Below are 22,488 nucleotides of genomic sequence, written 5' to 3' on the forward strand. Positions count from 1 at the left end.
ACTAAACACAATGAAACATACTTTCATCATGATAATGCAATCTTTCTTTGAAAATTTCTTCTGAGTTTTTTTTTTCCCCTCAAACCCTGATTTTCCAAAATTTTGAAATAAAGAAATAGCTCCACTACTCCCACAGAATTTGTCATAACAAGAATCAAACTGTATACTGGATTTGCATTTCCAACCTGTCGGGTCTGAACAAGCTTTCTCTATCTAATGATCCCCCAAAAGATTCAGGCGATCCCATGTTATAACAAGATGCTTGGGCCCACCAGATTTTTCTCATTACAACGAAATCTCAAGCTTATACATATGTAGGTTGCTACATAAATACACATGTACATGCATGTAGGACTACAGAATATTGCTACACGGCAAGCCCCACTTCTGGATTAGAAAATCATCTTGCTGGCATAACTTTGTGTCAAATAAAGAGCATGTGGAATCATCATTTTGACAACATGTGCATTTTCAAACTCACATTTAAACTACGCAGCAGTCCACTTGCATCCAATAAACAGTTTCGATGGATTTCATAAACTGTGATTTGTACCTCATATGATGAAATGGAACAATGCCACAGCCTAAACTTGAGTCATCCTTGTCCTACAACCACCTGATAAACTTGAGTTTGCAAAAGCAAGTGTTGCTTATCTGTTGCCCTCTCCATCCGAATTCTTTCTCTTTCAATGTAACAAACAGATTAAATAAAGAAATAATGATGATTTCAACAAGGAAATTTTCTCAAACTTAGCAATATTGTCAGTGTTTCAAAATTTGCTTGTTATAACAAGAGAGTTGTGCCTGACATACATTTAACTGTAATAAAATCTAACCATGTTCGTTATTGACAGGGTTTACCTGTACGAAAGCAACTGCATTTCAACAACCCATCTAACATCAGTGACACCAGGATTTATATGTTTGTAGATTTTGCTAAAAATCGATTGAGAAATTCATGTATTACATCATCTGCAATTCAGTCATCATAAATTTTCTCAGTCATTCTCTTTTGCTTGCATTCTTTTGTAATTTTCTTTTTTTTTAAAGGAGGAAGAGTTATCAATCAAGCGTTGCCTTCTAGGTACGCATGACATAAAGAATAGCGATGACACAAAAATCCACTCCGATTATTTCTGCCCAAATCTGGAAGAAAATGCCCCCTCAAGAGGAGACGTCATCATCCTTTTGTAGCAAATCATGTCAATATCTTGAGACTTGACTTCTGTTGTTTCTGGCTACAGTGCAGTCACACCTTTTGTATAAAAGCCCACTGAGCCAAATTTCTTGCTGCAGAAGGTGAAATAACCACAGCAATAAAACATTGATGTACATCACTGTTTATCTATGAAACAGTCACGGTCCATGACAGTGTATTCATCACTGTGTTGCCATAGAAACAGTAAGGGGTGAATCTAGATGATCTACTTCCAGGGGCGCTACGACCCTCGCTGCTTCTTCTTCCTCTTCAACTCCTCCATGTGCCGCTCAAACTCCTGCTTGACCTTTGACCTGTCCTCCCTGCTGTGCGAGCTCATCGGGTAAATGTTGAGAAGATCCATCTTCTTGTACTGAGGGACGTTCCACATCTTGCCTTCTTCGAGCCTCTCTGGTGAGAGAACGTCACTCAAGTCCGCCCCCTGTAGGTCGAAACGCTCCCAACGTTTGTGCCACGGTCTCGGCTTCATCTTGACCTATGACATCAACATAATCAAAACACTGAGGGAGTAATTTGTGTTTGTATTTTGTATTTTGTGTTTGTATGGGCTGTGATGTCTCACAACATAGCCAATGTCATTTGAATACAAGTATGGGAGGCAACCACATAATTCAGTTGATTCACATCAAAACGAATTGAAATTGATCCTTAAAGAAGTAGAATGAATAAATTTTCTTGTGTATAAACTTTGCTTTAGTGTAACCTATAATTCAGATTTCATATCAAAACGAACAAATCACTGTGGATTTTTTTTCTCTCCAAAACTAGACAAAAATTGCTTCTTATAGTTATCACTTTCACAGGAACGTTTGCATGAAAAAAAAAATGCTACAAGAAAGCTTTTGACTCACTTATAATTCTAAGTATACTAGTAGTTATCCCACCTGTAACAATTATGACTTATAACTATCATCATCAATATCATCATCTGTAGCAAATGATGAGTTCTTTTCTAGCAACATACTGAAAAGGAGGTAACAATTCTTATTTATATCTGTTATTAAAGGTGAAAGTGGACATTTTCACACATTTTGTGAGATGCGAAACTTGTGCAAAAATAAAAGTGCATAATATCTTGATTATCTGTAATATCATTCCATATCTTTGATTTCAAGGTAAGTACATGGTAGAGGTTGAACTGCTATTCTGTTTGTAGTTTTCTTCAAATTTGCTAGTCCTGTAATGTGTATGAATTTGCATTTGTATTGCAGACCAGTCACCTTTTACCATAGAATGTGCTGCCAAAGCCATTTGAGGGATGGTATAGTTTGAGATGGGGAATTCAAATTTAAACTTTTTGCGAGATAATTACAAACAACTTATGAAATATTAAAGAGCAGACAATTCCAAGAGGAACTCATAGTTTATTTGATGAAAATTGGTTTTGAAATGGCTGAGATATCTCAAAACAAAGCAGAACAAAGTGGTCCTAATGAAAGGTGGGTCCCACCTTCGATTACAATTTCTTATACTTTTGATATCTCAGCCATTTCCAAACCAATTTTCATGAAATAAACTTTGAATTGCTCTTAGAATCATATGTGACCCTGCACCTCAAAACAAACAAAAAGTCGCCAGACATGAATTTTTAGTTAAGACCATATTCTGAAAGAGCAGACTTTAAGCTTTAAAATGATATATAACTCAAATCAAATGGACTCTCCCAACCTATCTAAATATTGGAAAAAAAGCACAAAGTCAGGAAAAGTGTGAACTGAGAAAAGAGGCTCTGAAGTACAGTATCTATTCAAGCGCTTAATCTTTACCAAACCGTGCTGGCTGTGCCATGAATGGCACAAAAAACATGAAGTAAACCACCAGAGTAACAACAATGACGGGATTATCAGCTTAAACTGAAATTAAAGATGCCTCATTAACACATTCTGTCCATAATTAATGCCAACTTTCAAAGCAGTAGCACTATCCTTTCAAAAGTTATTAGAGTTGAAAGTGAAGAGTGTGGACAAGGTTTTTCAGAAATGAAAAAGGGATCTAAAGACACACTTAATCACACTATTCTACCAAAAATGTTCGAGATAAACTGCTTAAAAAAACACACTTTCCTGCCCGTTTTATGATACCAAATTTTAGCATAATGTAAAAGAAGACCTGCTCTTTCAGAAAATATGAAAAAGTCAAGTTCGGCTAGGTTGACCCATTTCACTTATTTTCAGTCCTCACGCAAAATCAGTGTGTGCGACTTTATGTTCGTTTTGAGATGCACGGTCACATATGCTCTTTCATTTTGCAAAAGAGGTTTCTCATCATCGCACAAAAAAAGTAAAAAACCTGAATTCCCATCTCAATCGAAAATAGCACTGAGCTGTTTGAAGTGCTCATTCAATCATTGTTAATGTCTGAGAAATCTAAAAGCATATAAAATATCCTCTTATCCAGCAAAGTGCAATATATGACTTGTGTGAAAAATTACTCGCACAAAAATGTATGCTTTTACAGTACATACCTTGATGTCATTAACAGGAACAGGCTTGCCCGGAGGGTGTTTGATAGCAGTCATTTCTGGGTCTATGGTGCTGTACTCGGGCAAGGCGTCCCGCAAATACTGGATGTTGTTGTCCAGCCGCTTCTCAAGCTTTAGAACCTCTATCTTCTTGATCAGGGGGCTGTATATCTGGTAGTTAATTTCAATGCCTGTAGCAATGAAACAATGAAGAATATGTTCCATAAAACAACAGTCCAAGAAGCAAGATGAGTTGCTATCTATTACCTAGAATACTTTCACAAAGAAAATTATTGACAAATCTGACCTGGCAAGCAGCACAACCGTAATTACTGCTGTGTTCCCTGAGCACTCGCACATAGGACACTACAGTAATGCTGGCAATGGCATATCACTGAGATGTGCTGCTCCGTCAGATTTGTCGATACAGAGAAAATGTTATGTTCCCAATCAAAATTTACTGACATTCAAAAACAGACTGGAATAACCATATATTTTGGTACTTGTACTAGACTGAAAGATTTTTATCTCCATCAAAACAAAATGCAACTGAGCAATCAAGACTTCTTTAATACAGGTGTTTTGTGTTTGTCACATTTCATATGACAAATTTCTTCAAAATAAACATTTCTATCCATGATTCAGCCACAAAATATGTTCAGGACATCCTTACATATGAAATACAATTGAGTATACTATTTTGATTACTTGTGAGCAACGCCTATCAAATATTCACTTATCCACTCCCTACAAGCTTTCGAAACCCTACACTGTGTAAAAGATTCACCAGGTTACAATGGGGAATGGGCTAGTAACCATGGCAATAAAATACAGTGACCTCGAGGCCCCAATGATTCATGCTACATGAGACAATTCATCTTACTTGGGGTTTTCTTATTTGTTCTACTGCACCTTACATTGTGCTGACCTCTTGTTCCCTTGTTTCTACCGAAGCCATCTATCTCTAAACAGTAGGTTTACTGCAACTTATCAAACCCCCTTCCTTCCTTTCTCGAGGGAGGATGCCATAGCTGCTTTGTTTGTAGAATTCAAGGTGTTCCTTTTTCACATAATTTTGCCCTTGATGAAGCCTTACTGTGCTAACCTACTAGGCTTACAAATTGGAAGAGTTCACATGGCAACCATTCGGTATCCCAACTTTTAATCGTCTGGCATCTTGCTCATGATCGTAAACTTGATTCTGCACACATATTGGCATATTGCCACAAGAGGGCAGCATGCATCAATAACTGGAAATAGAACATTTTCAGGACACTACACTTACCTTGTTCATCAATGACATTCCGTAGCTTGAAACTTGCTCCAAGGCCATAATTCTTCCTCTCAATGCAGATACCAACAAATCGACTCTCTTTACCAGGTGCGTATGGATCAGAGACGGTAACGGCCAAAATAGATCCTGCATTCACATTCGTGTTGTTGCAAAAATGTATTAAAGAGAAAAAACAAATGAGTCACTAGAAATGTCTGAAAATGTTACTGACAACAAATTGAGAGGAAAAGGAATACATCATTTCATATTTGTATCAGTTTCATATGTTAGGCCCCTCATCTATCAAGATTCTGCTCTGTTGGAACATTATCTTAATGACCATTGATAGGGTGTGTTACATTTGTTGACACCTCAAACATGCACTCAATATGGAATGCATAATAAACAGTAAGAAATATTGTATTTCATACAAATGGTGACAGAAAAGGTAATTTGACCTTAATCTTACTAAATCACTAATGCTTTATTTCTTCTGGACCCTGTTTTATGAAGTTAAAATTGATTCTATAGTTGATTTCAACTGTAAGTCTACACTGTATGGCAGCCTGTGTGGTAAGGAAATCTAAAATCAATTTTATCTTTTGATAAAACGGGGCCCTGGGCTTAGATTTTTCTAGAACACAGCAAATTTCAAAAGTTAAACTGTCCTACCAATTCCTACTTTTACAATACGTGTGAAACATTAAAATGATTATTTTCTATTGTCCCCTACTGTGACACTTGAAATTTACATTATATTTTATTTTTTAAAAGTTTAAAACCCATCGTATTGATCTGGCCAAAATGATCTTATGAAATGAGCAAAAGCAAGTTGTTCTGTCGACACATTATTTCTGCCACAGTGATGAAAGGTTGGGAATGCTCTAGAAGGATCATCTCCTCATTTCCTTATAAATTGAGTCACTAGTTGCAATGAAACATCCTGCTAATTTTTTTCTTAACTCTCATGAAAGAAATTAACAAAATCAAATCAAAAAGACAATTGGTAAGGGTTATAGAGATGATATGTTTACTAATCATTCAAAACACTAACAAAATGAATAAATAAGGATATCAGCTTAAAATATTATGAAATTGATACATGAAAAGTTAAAAACCACTCCTGGTACTTGCTTACCAGGGTAAAACTCTGGTACATCAAGGACCTTTCGCCTGCTATAGCAATCCTGTCTCTCCAGAAAGTCTTTCAGCTTGCTGCGTCGCCCATAGGGGATTTCAAACTCAGGACTGAAGAATTTCCTTTCCTGCACGGCTTCCCCGACCTTCTTCCGCCTCGGGCCTCTTGTGGTCAGGGATGCACGAAGTGATGCCGCCGACTCACTGAGCTGCGAAGGTGCTGGTGGCGTGTCATCTCCTGGTGTATCACTTGAGAATGCCACTGAAGAAACTGTATAGAGTGGCATACAACACACACACACACACACACAAAGAAAAATGAGCTGTGATGAGTGAAATTAAATATGGAAAGACAAAGTCCCCTTATTGCCATGGATCTTTCACCTGAATGTCAAACTTCTGATCATTTTAAATCACTGTTCAGTACTTACAGTACCGTATCTTAGCTATACGTATCACAATGATCTCAGATTTTATTAGTACTTCAGGCAAAATTGAATTGGTCCACACTGACCACAGTTGTACATTAACACTAATAATTATTCATGTACCTACAATGTAGAGTCTAGTCCTTGTTCTCATAAAGGAGTCAAAACAATTTTAACACAAGATTCTCTTTGCATAGCAACAAAAAAATAATAACCTAGGCTATATTTATATAAATTTAATTAGACGTAGCGAGTAGCGTATTTTCTATACACACTAAATAGTAAAAGTGCTTCAACAGTGGAGTTACTGACAGCAACTTAAACAAAATACTTACAAGAAATCAACGATGCTACTAATTATTAGCTGCTTCCAACTTACTACAGGCACAGCTTTTACTAAACTCATTTTATTACCCGTTTTACACAATACAGGCTATGGAAATAGTGCACACACACAAAATCCCTCGTATGGGACTAATACACGCAAGGGGCATAACCTCATCTATATAGCTGAGAAATACATGCCTCTTACATATCTGGAACATCGATACAGCTAAGAATTATGGTACATATCAACCGTTAAACGATAATAAAGGTAGAATCTCACCACATATTTGCCGAACTAAGCTCCGAAGATGTAGGTATGCTGTCTTACTTTTCGCCAGACCACGGCACGCGTGTGTCGAGCAGCACGCCATCTCCGTTTTCTGCACAGATACTGTTATTAATGGGGAATCTGACCCCCCCCCCCCCCCCGGCCCCCATGGCCGCCCCCCCCCCCCCTCCAAGGAAGGATGACGATTTTAAAACTACCCCCCCCCCCCCCAAAAAAAAAAAAAAAAAAAAATATATATATATATATATATATATATATATATATATATATGAAGAGTTTGTTTGCAAAAACCGATAAGTCCATTTTTGAAGATTTTGAAGTACGGTCTCTGTCATAAAGTACAAAATAATAGTGATACCTTTTAAATGATATACATGTATTGGTCACTACATATAAAGGTGCATTTTTTAAGTTATGATCAAAAGAAGCAAAATTTTTCTTATTATTCTCTCTATTTTTCTTGACCTTTAATCGCAGATATCTCCATTTGGCAAATATGGACTTATCGTTTTTTGCGAACAACTCTTCATATATATATATATGAAGAGTTTGTTCGCAAAAACCAATAAGTCCATTTTTGAAGATTTTGAAGTACGGTCTCTGTCATATAGTACAAAATAATACCTTTTAGATAATATATTGGTCACTACATATAATGGTACATTTTTGAAATTATGGTCAAAAGAAGCAAAAATTTTCTTATTATTCTCTTTATTTTTCTTGACCTTTAATCGCAAATATCTCCATTTGGCAAATATGGACTTATCGGTTTTTGCGAACAAACTCTTCATATGTATATTATAATTATAATCTTATAGTCTTATATACACATGTACATTGTCACGTATATAATAGTGGGATTATAATATAATAACAACAATAATGATAATAATAATGAAGTAACTCTATCTATATAGAAGAAGAAGAAGAAAAAGAAGGAGAAGAAATATGATAATCATTTATTGACACAAAAATGATAATTTAATAAGCATACAAAGAACAAATTATTGAAATCTGATCGTTTGTGGCGCAAAAATAAATTCCTTTGGAAAGAAAACTTCTTCTTGTTCTTCTTCTGCAATCTTCTTTTTCTTTTTTCTTCTTGTTCTTATTCTTTTTCTTCTTCTTCTTCTTCTTCTTCTTCTTCTTCTTTTTCTTCCTCTTTTTTTTTCTTCTTCTTCTTCTTCTTCTTCTTCTTTTTCACCTTCTCTATCTCCTTCTCCTTCTCCTCTTATAGTCCTCCTCCTTCTCCTCCTTCTTCTTCACACTAAAGTAACAGGCCTGAGTAACATGCCACTGTCGGATGTAGGCCTATCGGGTTTTATACCACTTTAATTGTGCTGATCAGGTGTACATGAGCTACGTACTCTTACATAGAGTTTCAGTAAAAGGTCCATGATTAGAAAAGGCTATTATTATAATGTGCGGCTAAAAAGGATTAAAAAAAGAACAACAACAACGACAACAACAACAACAAAAAGGATGGCACTTGAAGACTCTGGTAATGGCTCCTGAGTAATTGAGTCAGAAATGCCTGGCCGCCGCAGCTGGGGGATGGACAGTCATGTCATGTGAGTTGGGGTCGAGGATGAAGTCGAATGTAAATTTCGCCATGGGACAGGAAAATTATTGTACCAAAAATATTACCGAGACTATAGAATCAAGGAAGTCATCCTATGCGTGGCATAACACAACATAACAGGAACATCAGCATAAAAACCCACAATGAAGTAAAACAAAATAAACTGCTATAGCATTGATATGCAAGACCACAGTGCATTAATGGTATCTTTGCAATGTCAACACTTTCAGACCAGGTTTTCCTATCAATGTATCGCATATAATATAAAGAGCTTGAATTATAGAAAAAAAAGATTTAATGGCTTTTTAATTTAGATCCTCATGATTTAGAGAGATAAATACAATCTTTTTTTTATTGATAGCGATACTGCACTTGTGTATAGCGAGGACTGTTTTATATTTTCTAATTGAAGTGATCATTTGATGCACATTTAAAATAAATCATTTTCCTTGCTTTTAGTAGCTTTAATGTCAAAATATTTCTGCATGTGCATTTTGACTAATTATGATATTTTTCGCATTCACGCAAACCTTTGGATTGACAGAGATGTAAATTGACATTCATCATCACCGTCCATTTCGAGGGCCTAACATCATGCAGTGGCCAGTATCACTGCTCTGTGGCATAAATGTGAAAATTTAAAATTCTATGACTTTTTTTTTTTTGGGGGGGGGGGGGAGGGGGTGTTGAATCCACGTCTGAATCTAATGAAACTGCTAGTTATAATACTCCGTTCGACGTAATTGGTGTCGAATTGCACTTTAAAATGATTATCATTCTAATCGGGATCAAATCTATTTCAACCAATATACTAGAGAAATTGCAGACAGGCCAATGAACCGACTACTGAGATTGTAACATTATCCCCCTCCACCTCATAAAAGGAGAAAACAAAACCCAACCTAAACTTTGAAGTTATTCGACACAATTTTTTTTTTTTTAAAACTTTCAGACAAGGGATTTCGACAAAATGTTCCTTTTTTGAGGGGCGGGGTCATCGCAATCATTCTTTCAAATTGCATTCCGCCCTCTTGTGCTTTCATTGTGCACAGTTTTGCGAGAGTACCGCTAATTCGCTTTTCTTATACTGCATGCATTCGCTATGCACGGCGGATGAATGTGTGAGTTATCGACGTGTCACCAGACACGACCACTACATTACATGCACACACTGTTTACATGGGAAGGTCTTTTCTTCCCCGCCGGAGTGCCCCCGTAAACCTCGCGTACGTGTCCGCTGCTGTTAGCTAGCTCTGCTGCTTCCTATTTCGGCTACGTGTGTTGGCTTGTTGCGTTGAGTCACGTCAGTAGCTTTACAAGTCCGGAAACGAAGAAATGGCGGCCCTTCACTGGCTAGATCTCTTGGAGAAGGAGTTCGACAAGGCTTTCGTGGATCTTGACCTCGTCCTGGGCGAGATAGATCCTGAGCAATGTGATCTGACTTACGAGGGAAGAGCAAAAATGACTGCCCTGAGTTCAGCATTCGCTCAACTTTGCCACAAGGCACAGACAATATTTCAGAATAACGCCAAACTAGAGGTAAATTTTTATGTGTCTGTTTGTTGTTGAAGTACAATTCTTGTAGTATTGTTGAAGTACATTGTAGATTCGGACTACCACTTCATTTAGACTGTTTCTGTGTTCATAATATTTTGGTTTCTCTGTGACTCTGTGTGTGTGTGTGTGTGTGTGTGTGTGTGTGTGCAGCACATGTTCTGTTTTGGGCAATGATTCATGCCCTGTTTTGGATCAGAATTATTTGACCATCCATCCATGTATGATGTACTGTACATTTGTACATTTAATATTGAATAATAATTCTAGTAGACTCTAGACTCTATCATGTATCGGTAGGTCTACAAAGCCAGACCGAGAAGTTAAAGGGATTGTTATTGGTGGAGATGAAAATTGGGCTTTAACTTTTTATGAGATCTAATAAGTAATACAGGGTCTACCAAGAAACCACTTAGTACAGTATCAGTACTACGCATGTAAGTAGGGTCTATCTGTCAACGTCAGTATACCTGGTACAGAGCATACCAATGCATTGGCATTAAAGAGGAATTTAAAGTTTATGAAATGAAAATTGGTTTTGGAATTTCTGAGACATCCAAAAACAAAGATGATGGGGACTCTACATAGTCACGGCACAAAGCATTCGACTCAGGCGGGTGTGGCGTATTAAAGTCTGAGGTAAAAGATTGCACGAGGCAGCCTAGCCCAAGTCTAGTACAACCTCCACTCCAAAGGTTGTGCTACACTTGTGCTGGATGAGGGGAATCAATCATTTGATAAATTAATTAGATAAAACCAAAAAGAGAGCTGTTAGGCGTACAGTGTACATGTCCACCTGAAGTCAACTGGAGGTCCTCCTGGACAGCTTATTAGCAAAATTTTATGTGGTCATTCTTACTGGGCTCATCTGTAGTGATGCCTGCAAAGACCACTGAAATATTCAAGAACAAACAAAATTATAGGCTTTTGTGGTCCTTGCAGTGTGTCTGTTTTATATGTTTTTCTGGCAGTTGAATTTCTTCCCAACCCCTACCTTGTACAGCAGATGATCACAGGTGATGACGAATGTGGGTTAACTCGGGGGGGGGGGGGGGGGATGATTACATAATCGCTGGACATTACTAACAGGAAGGATTCGATGTGCAGAGTGAATGCTTGAGAGTAATTGAATGAAATGTCTTCAAAGTGTTGAAGGGAATGGATGCAGCCCTCTCCCCTTTAAAGGAAGTAAAGAAAACAAGGGAAAGCTTTATTAGTCCACTGAGAGCCTGGAGGAGAAAATGAGGATTCTGTATCATTTTTTTTTTTAATTCTAGTTAATTCAAGCAATATATTCCATACCACAAGTTGACTGCAGTATCATCAACTCTGTACCCAGTACAACCAATTTACTATTTGTTCATTATGTAAAAGTTGGAAAATTAGCCGGAGTTTTCCTTTACATGTAAGTTATGAATTCAGTCTGGGAGTTGCTGTTTAAAATCAATCTGGTGTGACACTGAACTTCATGTACAAAAGACAAAATGCGAATGGCATGGGAATAGTGCCAAGGCTGTGGCATTTCCTGCAAATTAGACTGGACTCAGTATGATCTCTCTTTATTCATCTTACCTGTCATGTGATTGTGTTAACAAGAGACCAGACTTGTTTTGAATCCTCAAAACTGTTCTTTGAATTCCTCAGAAGCGAGGGATGCCTGGTTAACCATGGGGCAAACTCACAGAAAAAAAAAAAAGCTAGTTGAGGTACACATTGTACACATTTAAAATGTATGGATAACTTATCCCTGTACACAGTCAGTTACATGATCTGACAAACTTACATGTGGGCAAGTCCAAGATAAGGTCCCCTCAGAAGGGAAAATTTCATCTTTGCTCAATATTGACATGTTTGGTATCATTTTGAAGCTTATGAGTTGAAGTTTTGATTTCCATGGACGAAAAAATTATATTACGTAAATTTATGCAAATTTCAAGGGCTTCATTTGCATAAATATGAAACACAGCGTTACGTATGGGACATTTATAAAAATTCATATTAATTCAAAGGAAAGCAAATGATATTTGATTAATATGTGGACATAAGAAGTTCATCAAATAGTTTAACTTGGTATGAAAATTTAGGGATTATGCAAATGATTATGCAAATTAGCTCGTGTCCTATCATGAGATGTCCCATACGTAACAAATTGAGGTCATTTTTTTAGGTTTATTCTGAAATTGCTAAGGTTATATTAATGCCCTTTTGGAAAGTTCTAATTTATTGTTTAGAGAAATTAAATACCATAGAAAAAAGAAAAAACAGTTAAAGGAATATTTTTTATTAGGCATTGAAATAATGTTACGTATGGGACAAATGCGTTACGTATGGGACTTCCTCATACATAATGCATGTGAATGCATGTAGCTAGCTGGGAAGGTCTCTCAGTACACAAATGGTCAATCATCCTGAAGAAAGCATCCCAACATTGTAGCTACTTTTTGAGTTATAGACACTTTAAACAATACATGTACTTGACTGAACAATTTTCAGAAAGGGGGAGGGGAAAATGGCAAAGTACACAATGAAAAATCAGCATTAAAGGGATGGTGTAGTTTTTTGTAGAAATGGGGATTCAGTTTTCAACATTTAATGAGATGATTGGAAACCAATTATATGAATTACTAAAGAGCATACAATGCTAAGACTAGTGGAATTCAAAGTTTAGTGATTGAGATCCAATTTGAAATGGTTGTGATATAAATATTAAAAAAAAATATAAAGTAAAATGATTTTTTTTTTATTGCAAGTGATACACAAATTGTCCTTATTCAGGTTTCAATGATAGCCACGACAAAATTCATGGGTATACATACTGAGGTGTGACTCGAATCAATGACCTGACTGCTAGACAGACATCATATATCTACTCGATCACTGGGGTTCCACGCAGCAGGTATTGCTTGTTTATAAGAATTAATATTTCTTGTGTCAAGTTGTTTTTTATTGAAACGAAATGGCAAACTGCCCTTCATCAATGGAAGTAAACACTTTAAACTATTCAATTTTTCAGTAGTAACTATCCTGATAAAAATAGGGCATACATACTCAGGTTTGTCATAAAAATATAGAATATGATTAAATATGATTATGATGACTGGGGAATATTGTTCCCTTGTCAATCTGGATCAGTATTTGAGTAGTTTCAACTGATTCCATTTCAATAATTATGCAAAAATTTGTTTATGGGTATTTTGCAAAATTATTTTGCAAAATACCCATAAACATGTCTCTCCACACACTAAACGAATGGGGGACAAAGGGCATGCATACTCAGGTTGGTCATAAAAATATAAAAATATGATTGAATATGATTAGGATGGTGAATATTTGGGGAATATTGTTTCCTTGACAATCTGGATCAGTATTTGAGTAGTTTCAACTGATTTTACTTCAATAATTATGCAAAATACCCATAAACATGGTTCTTCACACACTAAATGAATGGGGGACAAACTGTCCCATACGTAACTGTCCCATACGTAACACGTCATGTCTGTCTTTAATTAGAACCTGTAATTAGAGCTTTTTACCTAATGACACGAAACTTACCTGTGATAATCTTGAGTGTTGTGACTTTCATCACAGTGAGTTACAAGTTGTAGAATGAAATACTTTCAGAGAGTTTTGAGGTTGAAAAAAATGTTCAAAAAAGCAAAATTTTTCTGGTCCCATACGTAACGGCACATATTTTCTCTTCTAGAATATAATTGTGAAGGTCATTTTTCTTCATTTTTTGCATGATTATACTTCTCCTAGATATCAATCACCATGATAAAGTTTAATATTATCAAAAGCCATTAACACTATTTTTCAGGTCATAAAAGTCTCTGAATGTCCCATACGTAACGCGCGTGTTATCTTGGACTTGCCCATGTACAAATTGAATATGTACATTGTACATGTTGATGCTAGTTGCAATATTCTTTGCAGTGCAAGTGGGCATAATCATCTACATAATATGTAGGTTGTTGCATTGACATCAGTGGGATATCCACAGATGAGTGCTACATGTTTTTGTTTTTGTTGTTTCCCTATATAAAGGATCTGGTATGAACAAGAAAGAGGAAAATATATTTTAAAGAAAATGCATTTTTTAGAAGTCAAATTTTATCAAATGAGATAGCTGTCATTCATACCAACCATGAAAATATGGTGCCTTTGCATAGCAGATAAGCTCTAATTGATTTTTGTTCAATTGATGTGAAGTGCTTTTTTTTTTTCTTCTTTTTTTACAAATGTTTATTTTTGCCTGTAACATTTCTAAACAAGTTCAGTTACAGTGTATACAAACTGAACCATAATGAGGAAATCACCCAAGTTGGTTCCTTTGCTGACTGGTCATCAGCTGTAGATTTTCATGTCACTCATTTATGACACTCTTACAATGTATTCATTGTACCAGCGTATCTTTCTGAGCTCCACATCTGCCAGTCAATGTTCATGGTGTATAACCTCGGGTCTACCGCACGTACTGTGCTTCCCACTCCAAGAACCCAAACAACAGCCGGACATCGTGCCTTCAGTATTGCAGCACCACAATCCTGAAACAGTCTGCCCCCAAATATCCAGTCAGCAGTTAACACAAATCAATTTAATAAAACTGTTCCAAAAGTAAGACCTTTTTTTTTTTTTTATAGTCCTTCATTTCCACTGCTGATGATCTGTCAACTTAAAAGTCACTGTTTATTTATTCTCTCTTTTGTTTTGTTTAGTAAATGTAGTTGATTTCTTACATTTTGTTGAAGTTGTTGAAGCGCTTTAACTCTGTATAGAAAAGGTGCTATAAATATTGGTTACTAGTTATTATATTCACTCTATGATATGAACTTCTGTGCGTGTAGGGGGATTTTTTCAGGGAAGTTCATTCAATTTAACGTCGTTCCTTATTCAGCACACACACTGTAATAAATGTGGTATATCAGGTACATGTACATACATGTTCTTTCCCGCATCTAGATTGTGTACGAACATACTGTACATTCAGTGAATGCTGCTATGACATGATGTTGGCTTTGTTCATGCCATATGTCCATGATCATGATATTTGATATGCACACCACATCCCTCAATGATGCGCCTATGTACATTCCCTTGGGAATTTTGCTTATGAGTTGTCATCCATATAGAGATCGGATACTTTGATATTCCAGGCAAATCTCAATGCCATGTTTTATCCCTGAATCATAGTGCCTTGAAACAGATTATACGAATGAATGCAAAACATTTTATGTGCATACATGATACATGACAAGTATAATGCAGTTTGCAAAAATTGTCCTGTAGATCAGATCCACCTGTCTGAAAAGTGTCATGTTTTCTTTAAATGTTTCAGTACTTTTAATTTATGTCAAATTTTTAGATACAAATTGTACATGATTACGGTGTTATTTTTGCAGCATGAAACTTTCACGCATTTGACCTTTAATAGGCCATGTTCATTTAAAAAACAAGTCCACCTTCATAAACGTGGATTGAGAGAATGCAGCAATATTAGTAGAACACCATGAAAGTTAGAGGAAAATCTGACAATTTGTTCAATACTTACGAATTTTTGAAGTTTCAGGTCTGCAATCACTGGATCTGAAGACTACTACACCTTGTTATGTCATACGTGTATTATGATAAAGAAAATATAAAGAAAAGTCAATATATTTTCATTTTTCTCACATAATAAAAGAGCACATGACTTGCCTCTTTCAGAAGGCAGAGGGAGTAATATTAACTTTAACATATGGGTCATTCCATGGGGTTGGGTCTTCTCTAGATTTTCATGTTGTGTAGGGAATAAAAGTCATATTCTGAAAAATTTATCAAATAATTGTCCGTGGTTTGCAGTTATTCTTGGAGAGAAATGTGTGAAGAATTATTTGATGAAAAAAAAAACAAGCCTGTGTACAAATGTATTTTGTCTATGACTGTTTCACTAATGATGTCCCATGTTTTTTTGTGGTTTATGTTGTGACATAAATATATGCCATTTTCATGGCAATGTAAAACAGGAATATACAACCTTTCAGCATTATGCCTATCATAATTAAGAGAGGCAAGGTGACTTCTACAAAGACTATAAGGCACATAAACATTTGTAACAAAATAAGAACACCAGAGCATCTTCAAGCAACCTCATACCTATGTTACAAACGATGTCCATGGCAATTTTTGTTGTAACATAGGTATAGCATGGTTTTACATACACTTCCAACCATAATATGATTAGAAACTTTATTTCTATAATGAGATTTATATTTCAGGAGTATTCTCATCCAAAAATTAGCATCAAAATCCTCCAAATAAACGAGAAAATACGGAACATATCACTGTACTTCAGTGCGATGTCCGGCCTCTTCGTGTAACGTAGGTAAGGAAAGACGCGTCTCGCGATAAAAAGAAGAGCTACTAACTTCAGCAATCGTATTCATGTCACTGGCAGTCCTCCCCCAATGGCAGAAAAACTACTCACAGCCAATATACACCTACCTGGACAGCACAAGATCTGTTTTTATGCTGTTGTCCATGTAACGTAGGTACAGGAGTTTTAATGTTTCTGATGTCAATTGGTAAGCTTTTACGCTATTTTACAAAAATAATAACATTTGTCATATTCTGTAACTCTATTAGAGGAAAAAAAACGACATCTAAACCTCTGAACTGGCCAAAAATACTGTGGACGATGATACTGTAGTCCCACATACTGAGATATTTGTTACAGGTTCATGTTCATAATTTTGATTGCCAAATTTTCCGTCCATGCCGGTCTCTGCAAAAGGAGCATATATTCCTCTCTTAGAAAACCATACAAAAGTATATCAGTGTATCTTCACTGCAATATAAAATTGTTTTACCTCCCGATTATTGTGAATTTTTGGACCCTTTTGTCATTAGGTATCTACCAAGGTAGACGTGCTAGAGTTAGTATTAATCACTATATACTAGTTGGAAAACGTAGATGTCCAGACTGCATCTGAACTAGAGAAATAGAGTTTGCCTTATTTTGCTGGTGATATTGAGGGAACTAGGAGCTGTGAAATTCTTTCTCTTTAACAGATTTACTTCGAAAATGTCAATGTTTTCCTTCCAAGATTTCACTGACCTGTTAGATGCTCTGATGAAGTTGTTAACATTTCACAAGGATTCACCATTTCCATTCCATGTTCACCCACTGTGAAGTCTCAAAGCTAAAATGCCAGTGTCCTATTCAGTTTGGGTGGGTAGTGGGTAGGAAAGGCTTCAATAAAATTATGAACCCCAATCAAAATTGGACTATTATTGCTCTACACTATCATTCAAAAAGAGGGCGACAATTTCGATGGGGGATGAATATAAAATAGGGCCTAGTATTATTTTGGGAGTCTATTAAGGACCATAACCGTAAACGTAACCCTGACCCTAGCCCTAACCTTAGCTAGGACACTGGGGGCAGCGACCTGCCCTTCCTACAGTGTAGCTTGCATCTGAAAACAAGTTTTTAGCATAGAGTATGAAAATGATATTTTCCTATGTTTTACATGCTATATTATTATTATTAATATTTACATCATTTTAAGCATAACCCATTTTTTTTTTTCAATTTTGGTGGGAGGTACACATGGAACTCTAGCTAATGGGTATGCCAAGAGGTAGAAATGTAAGCAAAATTGTTAAAATTATTTAATTCCATTCATAAACACACAGATACATCAACAGGAATATATAGTCAACCCCGACAAAAATTTTCTTTTAATTTTTTTATTCTATTTCTCTTTACACCTTTTGTTCAGTTTTTTGATGAACCTGCCATGGCTCCTCCTCTACCACCGCTACGTGTTAAACTACATGAAAGAGTGAAAAGGACACATCCACAGCACTCCACAAACAGAGAGGAAGCCGACAAAGCAACACCCAAGAAGAGCGAATGTAACAAACTAGACAAGAAGAAAACTGCACAGAGGGAAAATGGACAGAAGAAAAACAAAAATCGAGGGCTAAATGGACATTGGACAAAAGAGCAGAAATTAATTTCAAACAAAGAACATGGAAAAGACAAGAAGACTTGTCTGATTTCTCTTTATTAGTTTTCTTAGTTAGTTGACAACTAGTTGATGATGTTGTTAGTGTATATTAGGTCAAATTTTGTAAAGCTTCACTTTCTTCTTCTTCTTCTGATTAAGTCTGCCTTCTTTCATATCAGAGTTACAAAGAATTGAAGTCTGTGTAACATAGGTATTGTTCCACAGGTGTGCAGTAGATATAATTCCAAAGAACTGTTACAATAGTGTTATTTGTGGGAACATACATAAAGTCTATATGTGTAGGTTTTAACATCTCACACCACAATAAAGGAAATCAGTTGATATGTCGTAGTGTACCTATGTTACAAAGACATACTGTCCGTGTAACATAGGTAGTACACCGTGGGCGAGGTTGTTGTCTGAAAACCCCTGATTATAACAATAAAATCATGTTTTTACTTGAATACCCATACAAATCACTTGCTTCAATTGTGGTGCTTTTAAGAATATTGTCATTGTATCACTCTTGATGAAAAAGTTCAACCTTTGATTGAAATTGTTAATGGTTTGTAGAAAAAAACATGTTAATACAGGCCTCGAAATAGGATTTTGGAGGGGCACGGCCATTTAGAAAAGGGCACTTTTTCCAAGAGGCCAGGGCACTTAAGTCAGTCAGAGGGGCACCAAGGCCACATTGGAAAGGGCATGTTTGGTGTTTATGAAAAAAGAAAGAAGAAAAACAAACCGAGAAAAACAAACAAACACACACACACACACACACACACACACAAAGTGCAACACACAACAAAAACCTCTTCCCTACAGCTGTAACACATTCCCGATCTCCGCGTTTCTATCAGTGAAACAACATTTTTTTAAACAGGAATAAAACAACAGTAGGTATTGATTGAAACTCGACACCCTTTCAGGCCAGCCAGGCTGCCATGAAACTTCAAAGCACATTCCGACAGCTGGCTGGCAAAACCACAAGGCAAAGGAATTTGCGTGCGCGTGTAGATTGCTATGATTAGTCTGTGACAGACAGTTCATGACCTCCAAGAATGCGCCAGTACGCGCGGTTTCTTCTGTTGATTGGTCTCTCTCTCTCTCCACCCCTCCCCATTCCCCAGTCTGGCACACCTTGGCATCGTGGGATTTTTCTTTTTTTCTTGGTGAACTTGGGAGTTCACTCTTCACTACTCTATCTGAATATGCGCTGCCTGGCTAGTACATACTCGCGGCCGCTGCGCTGCGGAGGCAGTCGGGACGGTAAAAGCCGGTCGGGCGTACATGTAGGTACACGTCGTCTCGTATCTCGGAAAGATACTTTGAGTTTGAATCAGATATATCGGGACGCGAGTGAACTGAAGGTATGATATTTGAGATCAGGAAAGTTGTTCAAGCTTATTAAAGAGACTTTGAGAAAGGGCATATCATACGTCATAAATAATAACTTTCATTCTAAAAGGGCACCACGGCCCCAAGAAAAAGGGCACATTTTTTTTGGCCGTAACTTTGATCAAAAAACAAAAGGCATTGCGGCCAACGAGAGGGGCACCGACGGCCATGGCCGTCGGTGGCCGTCGGTTAATTCGAGGCCTGTTAATAAAAGTGGCTTGCAGTTGACATCAGAACATACAATCTTACTGATAATGATCTCATGCGCCTGTTAAATAACATGTTGATGTGCTATGGACGAAAAAAACGTGGATGTGTTCATTGTTATCATTTCAGAACACAAAATGATGAAGGATGTCAACAAATGAAGTCCGTGTAACATAGGTATTTTGCCATACCTGTTTACCCATGCTGACTGAAAGTGTGCGAAGTAATAAACAGATTTCTAGTGGAATATGTTGAAGAATGGGAGTAACAAATCAGGGGGAAAAAGGAAATTTCAATTTACCCAACTTGATTTTTCAACTTGTATGTCACAATTTCAGTCCCAACCCCATGGAATTGCCCATATATCAGTTAAAAGTCGAAGGAAAATGTACTTTTTTTCAAAAAATGAAATTTTGTGGAATTATCTTTACATTTTCCTTTTATCGTTCTACGCATGTGACATCATCAAAGTCTGCAGTAGTCTTCTCATCCAGCAGTGTCTGCCCAGAAACTTCAAAAAATCATAACTTTTGAACTACACTGTAATTGTCAAATTTTCCTCAAACTTTCACTGTTTTCCACTTGCTGCATTATCTCAATCCACATGTATATGAAGGTGAACTTGTCCTTTAAACACTACATTGACTACCAATGCTTTTTGAAGTTTCCAATTGCATCAAGGGAAAGTTGATTATGGCTGATTATTTCGGGGAAAATTTCTGTCAGCCATATGTTTGGTATAAATGGCCATAATGTATCTTGTTATTATTTCAGGGACACCTGCATGCACGTACTTCAGGATGTCAATATATTATGCATTTCATTAAAAACAAAGTACACAAACACTGTGTATGATGAAATAAAGTACAGTTTTGTATTCACGTAGGAAAACCCTCAATGTACCTCACCAGGAGCAGTATGGCATAGTGGATAAGATTCTTCACTTTCAAATGGGGGTCCCAAGTTCAAACCAGGTCGTCCTTGGACAGGATGTTTTTACCCACGTAGTCCCTCTTGATCCAGGTGTAAAATGGGTACCTGAAAAATACTGGGGGTAGTAATATTGGCAAGGCCAAAATCTAGAGAGACTGCTCTGGATAGATTACGCCAAATTATTCTTAATATTACAGTTGAACCTCTCGTATCCGGACAAGTCGGGACTGGGGCTCATCCGGGTAAGGGATTTGGCCGGATACGGGAGACTCAATGCTTTATACATATCCGTACATTGATGTACATACACATGTACTGATGTAGCCCATTGTAGTACCACACGTAGTAATGTGTATACTGCAACCTTTTCATTGTTACACTCAGTAACAGACCCCAAAATAGAGATTCGTGTTTGCAAGAATGAAATCATTTTCTTTTATACATTCTTGGGATGATTTACCTAAATAATTATTAAGAAATGTATCGAGTAGATCTTGAAAATAAATACAAGTCGACAAAACTACACTTCAAAATTTGATCATCACGGCTCGGCAAAGTCGACTGTAGGTCGCCATTGTTAGATGGTCTCCCTCTCTCTCTTTGTGTGTGTACTGTGTATGAACAATTTTTGAGTGTTCAATATCATTCGTTGCTCAGCCAATGACTCGAAACAATGCCTGTCTATCTTGTCATATCGACGGCTGTGTATGGACTATATGTGGCAATGCGATATGAGAGGACTCGAACGCATAATCTGTCCATGTTCTTGCGATGATTTGGGGATGTTTGGGGGTGTTAAAATGTCTGAAGGTAAGCAATTTGGAAGGAAATTTGATGTAATGTATGTTAATCATGTTGGAATTAATATGTAATTCATGTGTGTTTGTGCAGGAGTTCTCAAGGAGTTGGGAATCCCCCTTTCCTCCCGTAATTATTTTTTTTTAAAAATCACGGCGAGATTGATACGTCTGTATAATAGAGAGATCCGGATAAAGGGAGGCCGGATAAGAGAGGTTCAACTGTATATGTTTTAGGGTGCTTACACACACGTATTTTACGTAGCTGAAGTTATACACATTCATAAGTATTTGAAATCTGAGGCATACTACCATGCAACTCGTAGATGGTTGTATTATATTGGCCAGAGTTAGTATCGGCTTTGTACAGGCAGAAGATCCATGAACATGTGTTAGACATCAATTTCCACCATCTTCAAAATGTTGTTTCAAGCTTTCGTTGTTCTAGCCCTTGTCCAGATTGCTTCTATCTGTACAGTGTTCTCTTGCATGTTTTGAGAGTGTCTGTGAGTGAGACTAGTGAAGGGTGATCAGCAACTGAGAGAGATACAGAGACTGACTTGTCTACAGACAGACATACATACATACAGATAGACAGACAGACAGACAGAGAGATATCCCTAGGGTGACAAGACCTCTTACAACAACATAAAAAAAAATCATTAATTTCAAGGAGAGTAAAAAAGCTCATTCATTTTTACCACATTTTTGCAAATATAGTGTCATTGATGTTACTGTCAGATAATGTAGAAACTTGTTTTGGATTTTATTAATTATTGTAATGTTTTACAAGGAAAATCAGTATTTTTTTGTATACATTCAAAATTGAATAAGCTTGAACTTTTTTATGTTTGCCTATTGAGATACAATTCCTGTTTTATGAAGGGTTTAT

The 22,488-nt window shown here is 36.7% G+C and overlaps 2 protein-coding genes across 2 annotated transcripts in view; one reads left to right on the top strand and one right to left on the bottom strand.

The window, feature by feature from the left end:
* Positions 1–1,439: 1,439 nt before the first annotated feature.
* Positions 1,440–7,216, bottom strand: LOC139740175 (large ribosomal subunit protein bL19m-like). Its single transcript, XM_071650763.1, has 5 exons — positions 7,126–7,216; positions 6,092–6,361; positions 4,966–5,100; positions 3,684–3,871; positions 1,440–1,694 (listed from the first exon to the last, which is right to left on the bottom strand). The coding sequence occupies exons 1-5, from the start codon at positions 7,214–7,216 to the stop codon at positions 1,440–1,442; spliced, it is 939 nt and encodes a 312-aa protein (XP_071506864.1).
* Positions 7,217–10,018: 2,802 nt separating this feature from the next.
* The window catches only part of LOC139740198 (Golgi-associated PDZ and coiled-coil motif-containing protein-like), a 62,486-nt gene continuing 50,016 nt past the window's right edge, over positions 10,019–22,488 (top strand). Inside the window, exon 1 of the mRNA XM_071650783.1 lies at positions 10,019–10,255. Coding sequence (XP_071506884.1) covers positions 10,052–10,255 — 204 coding nt within the window. The 5' untranslated portion in view covers positions 10,019–10,051. The remainder of the gene's footprint in view (positions 10,256–22,488) is intronic.

The sequence above is a fragment of the Diadema antillarum genome, unplaced genomic scaffold (genome assembly GCF_040938485.1).
Source record: "Diadema antillarum isolate AM-2024a unplaced genomic scaffold, OU_Dant_1.0 seq00000839_RagTag, whole genome shotgun sequence".
Classification (NCBI taxonomy): Eukaryota; Metazoa; Echinodermata; class Echinoidea; order Diadematoida; family Diadematidae; genus Diadema; species Diadema antillarum.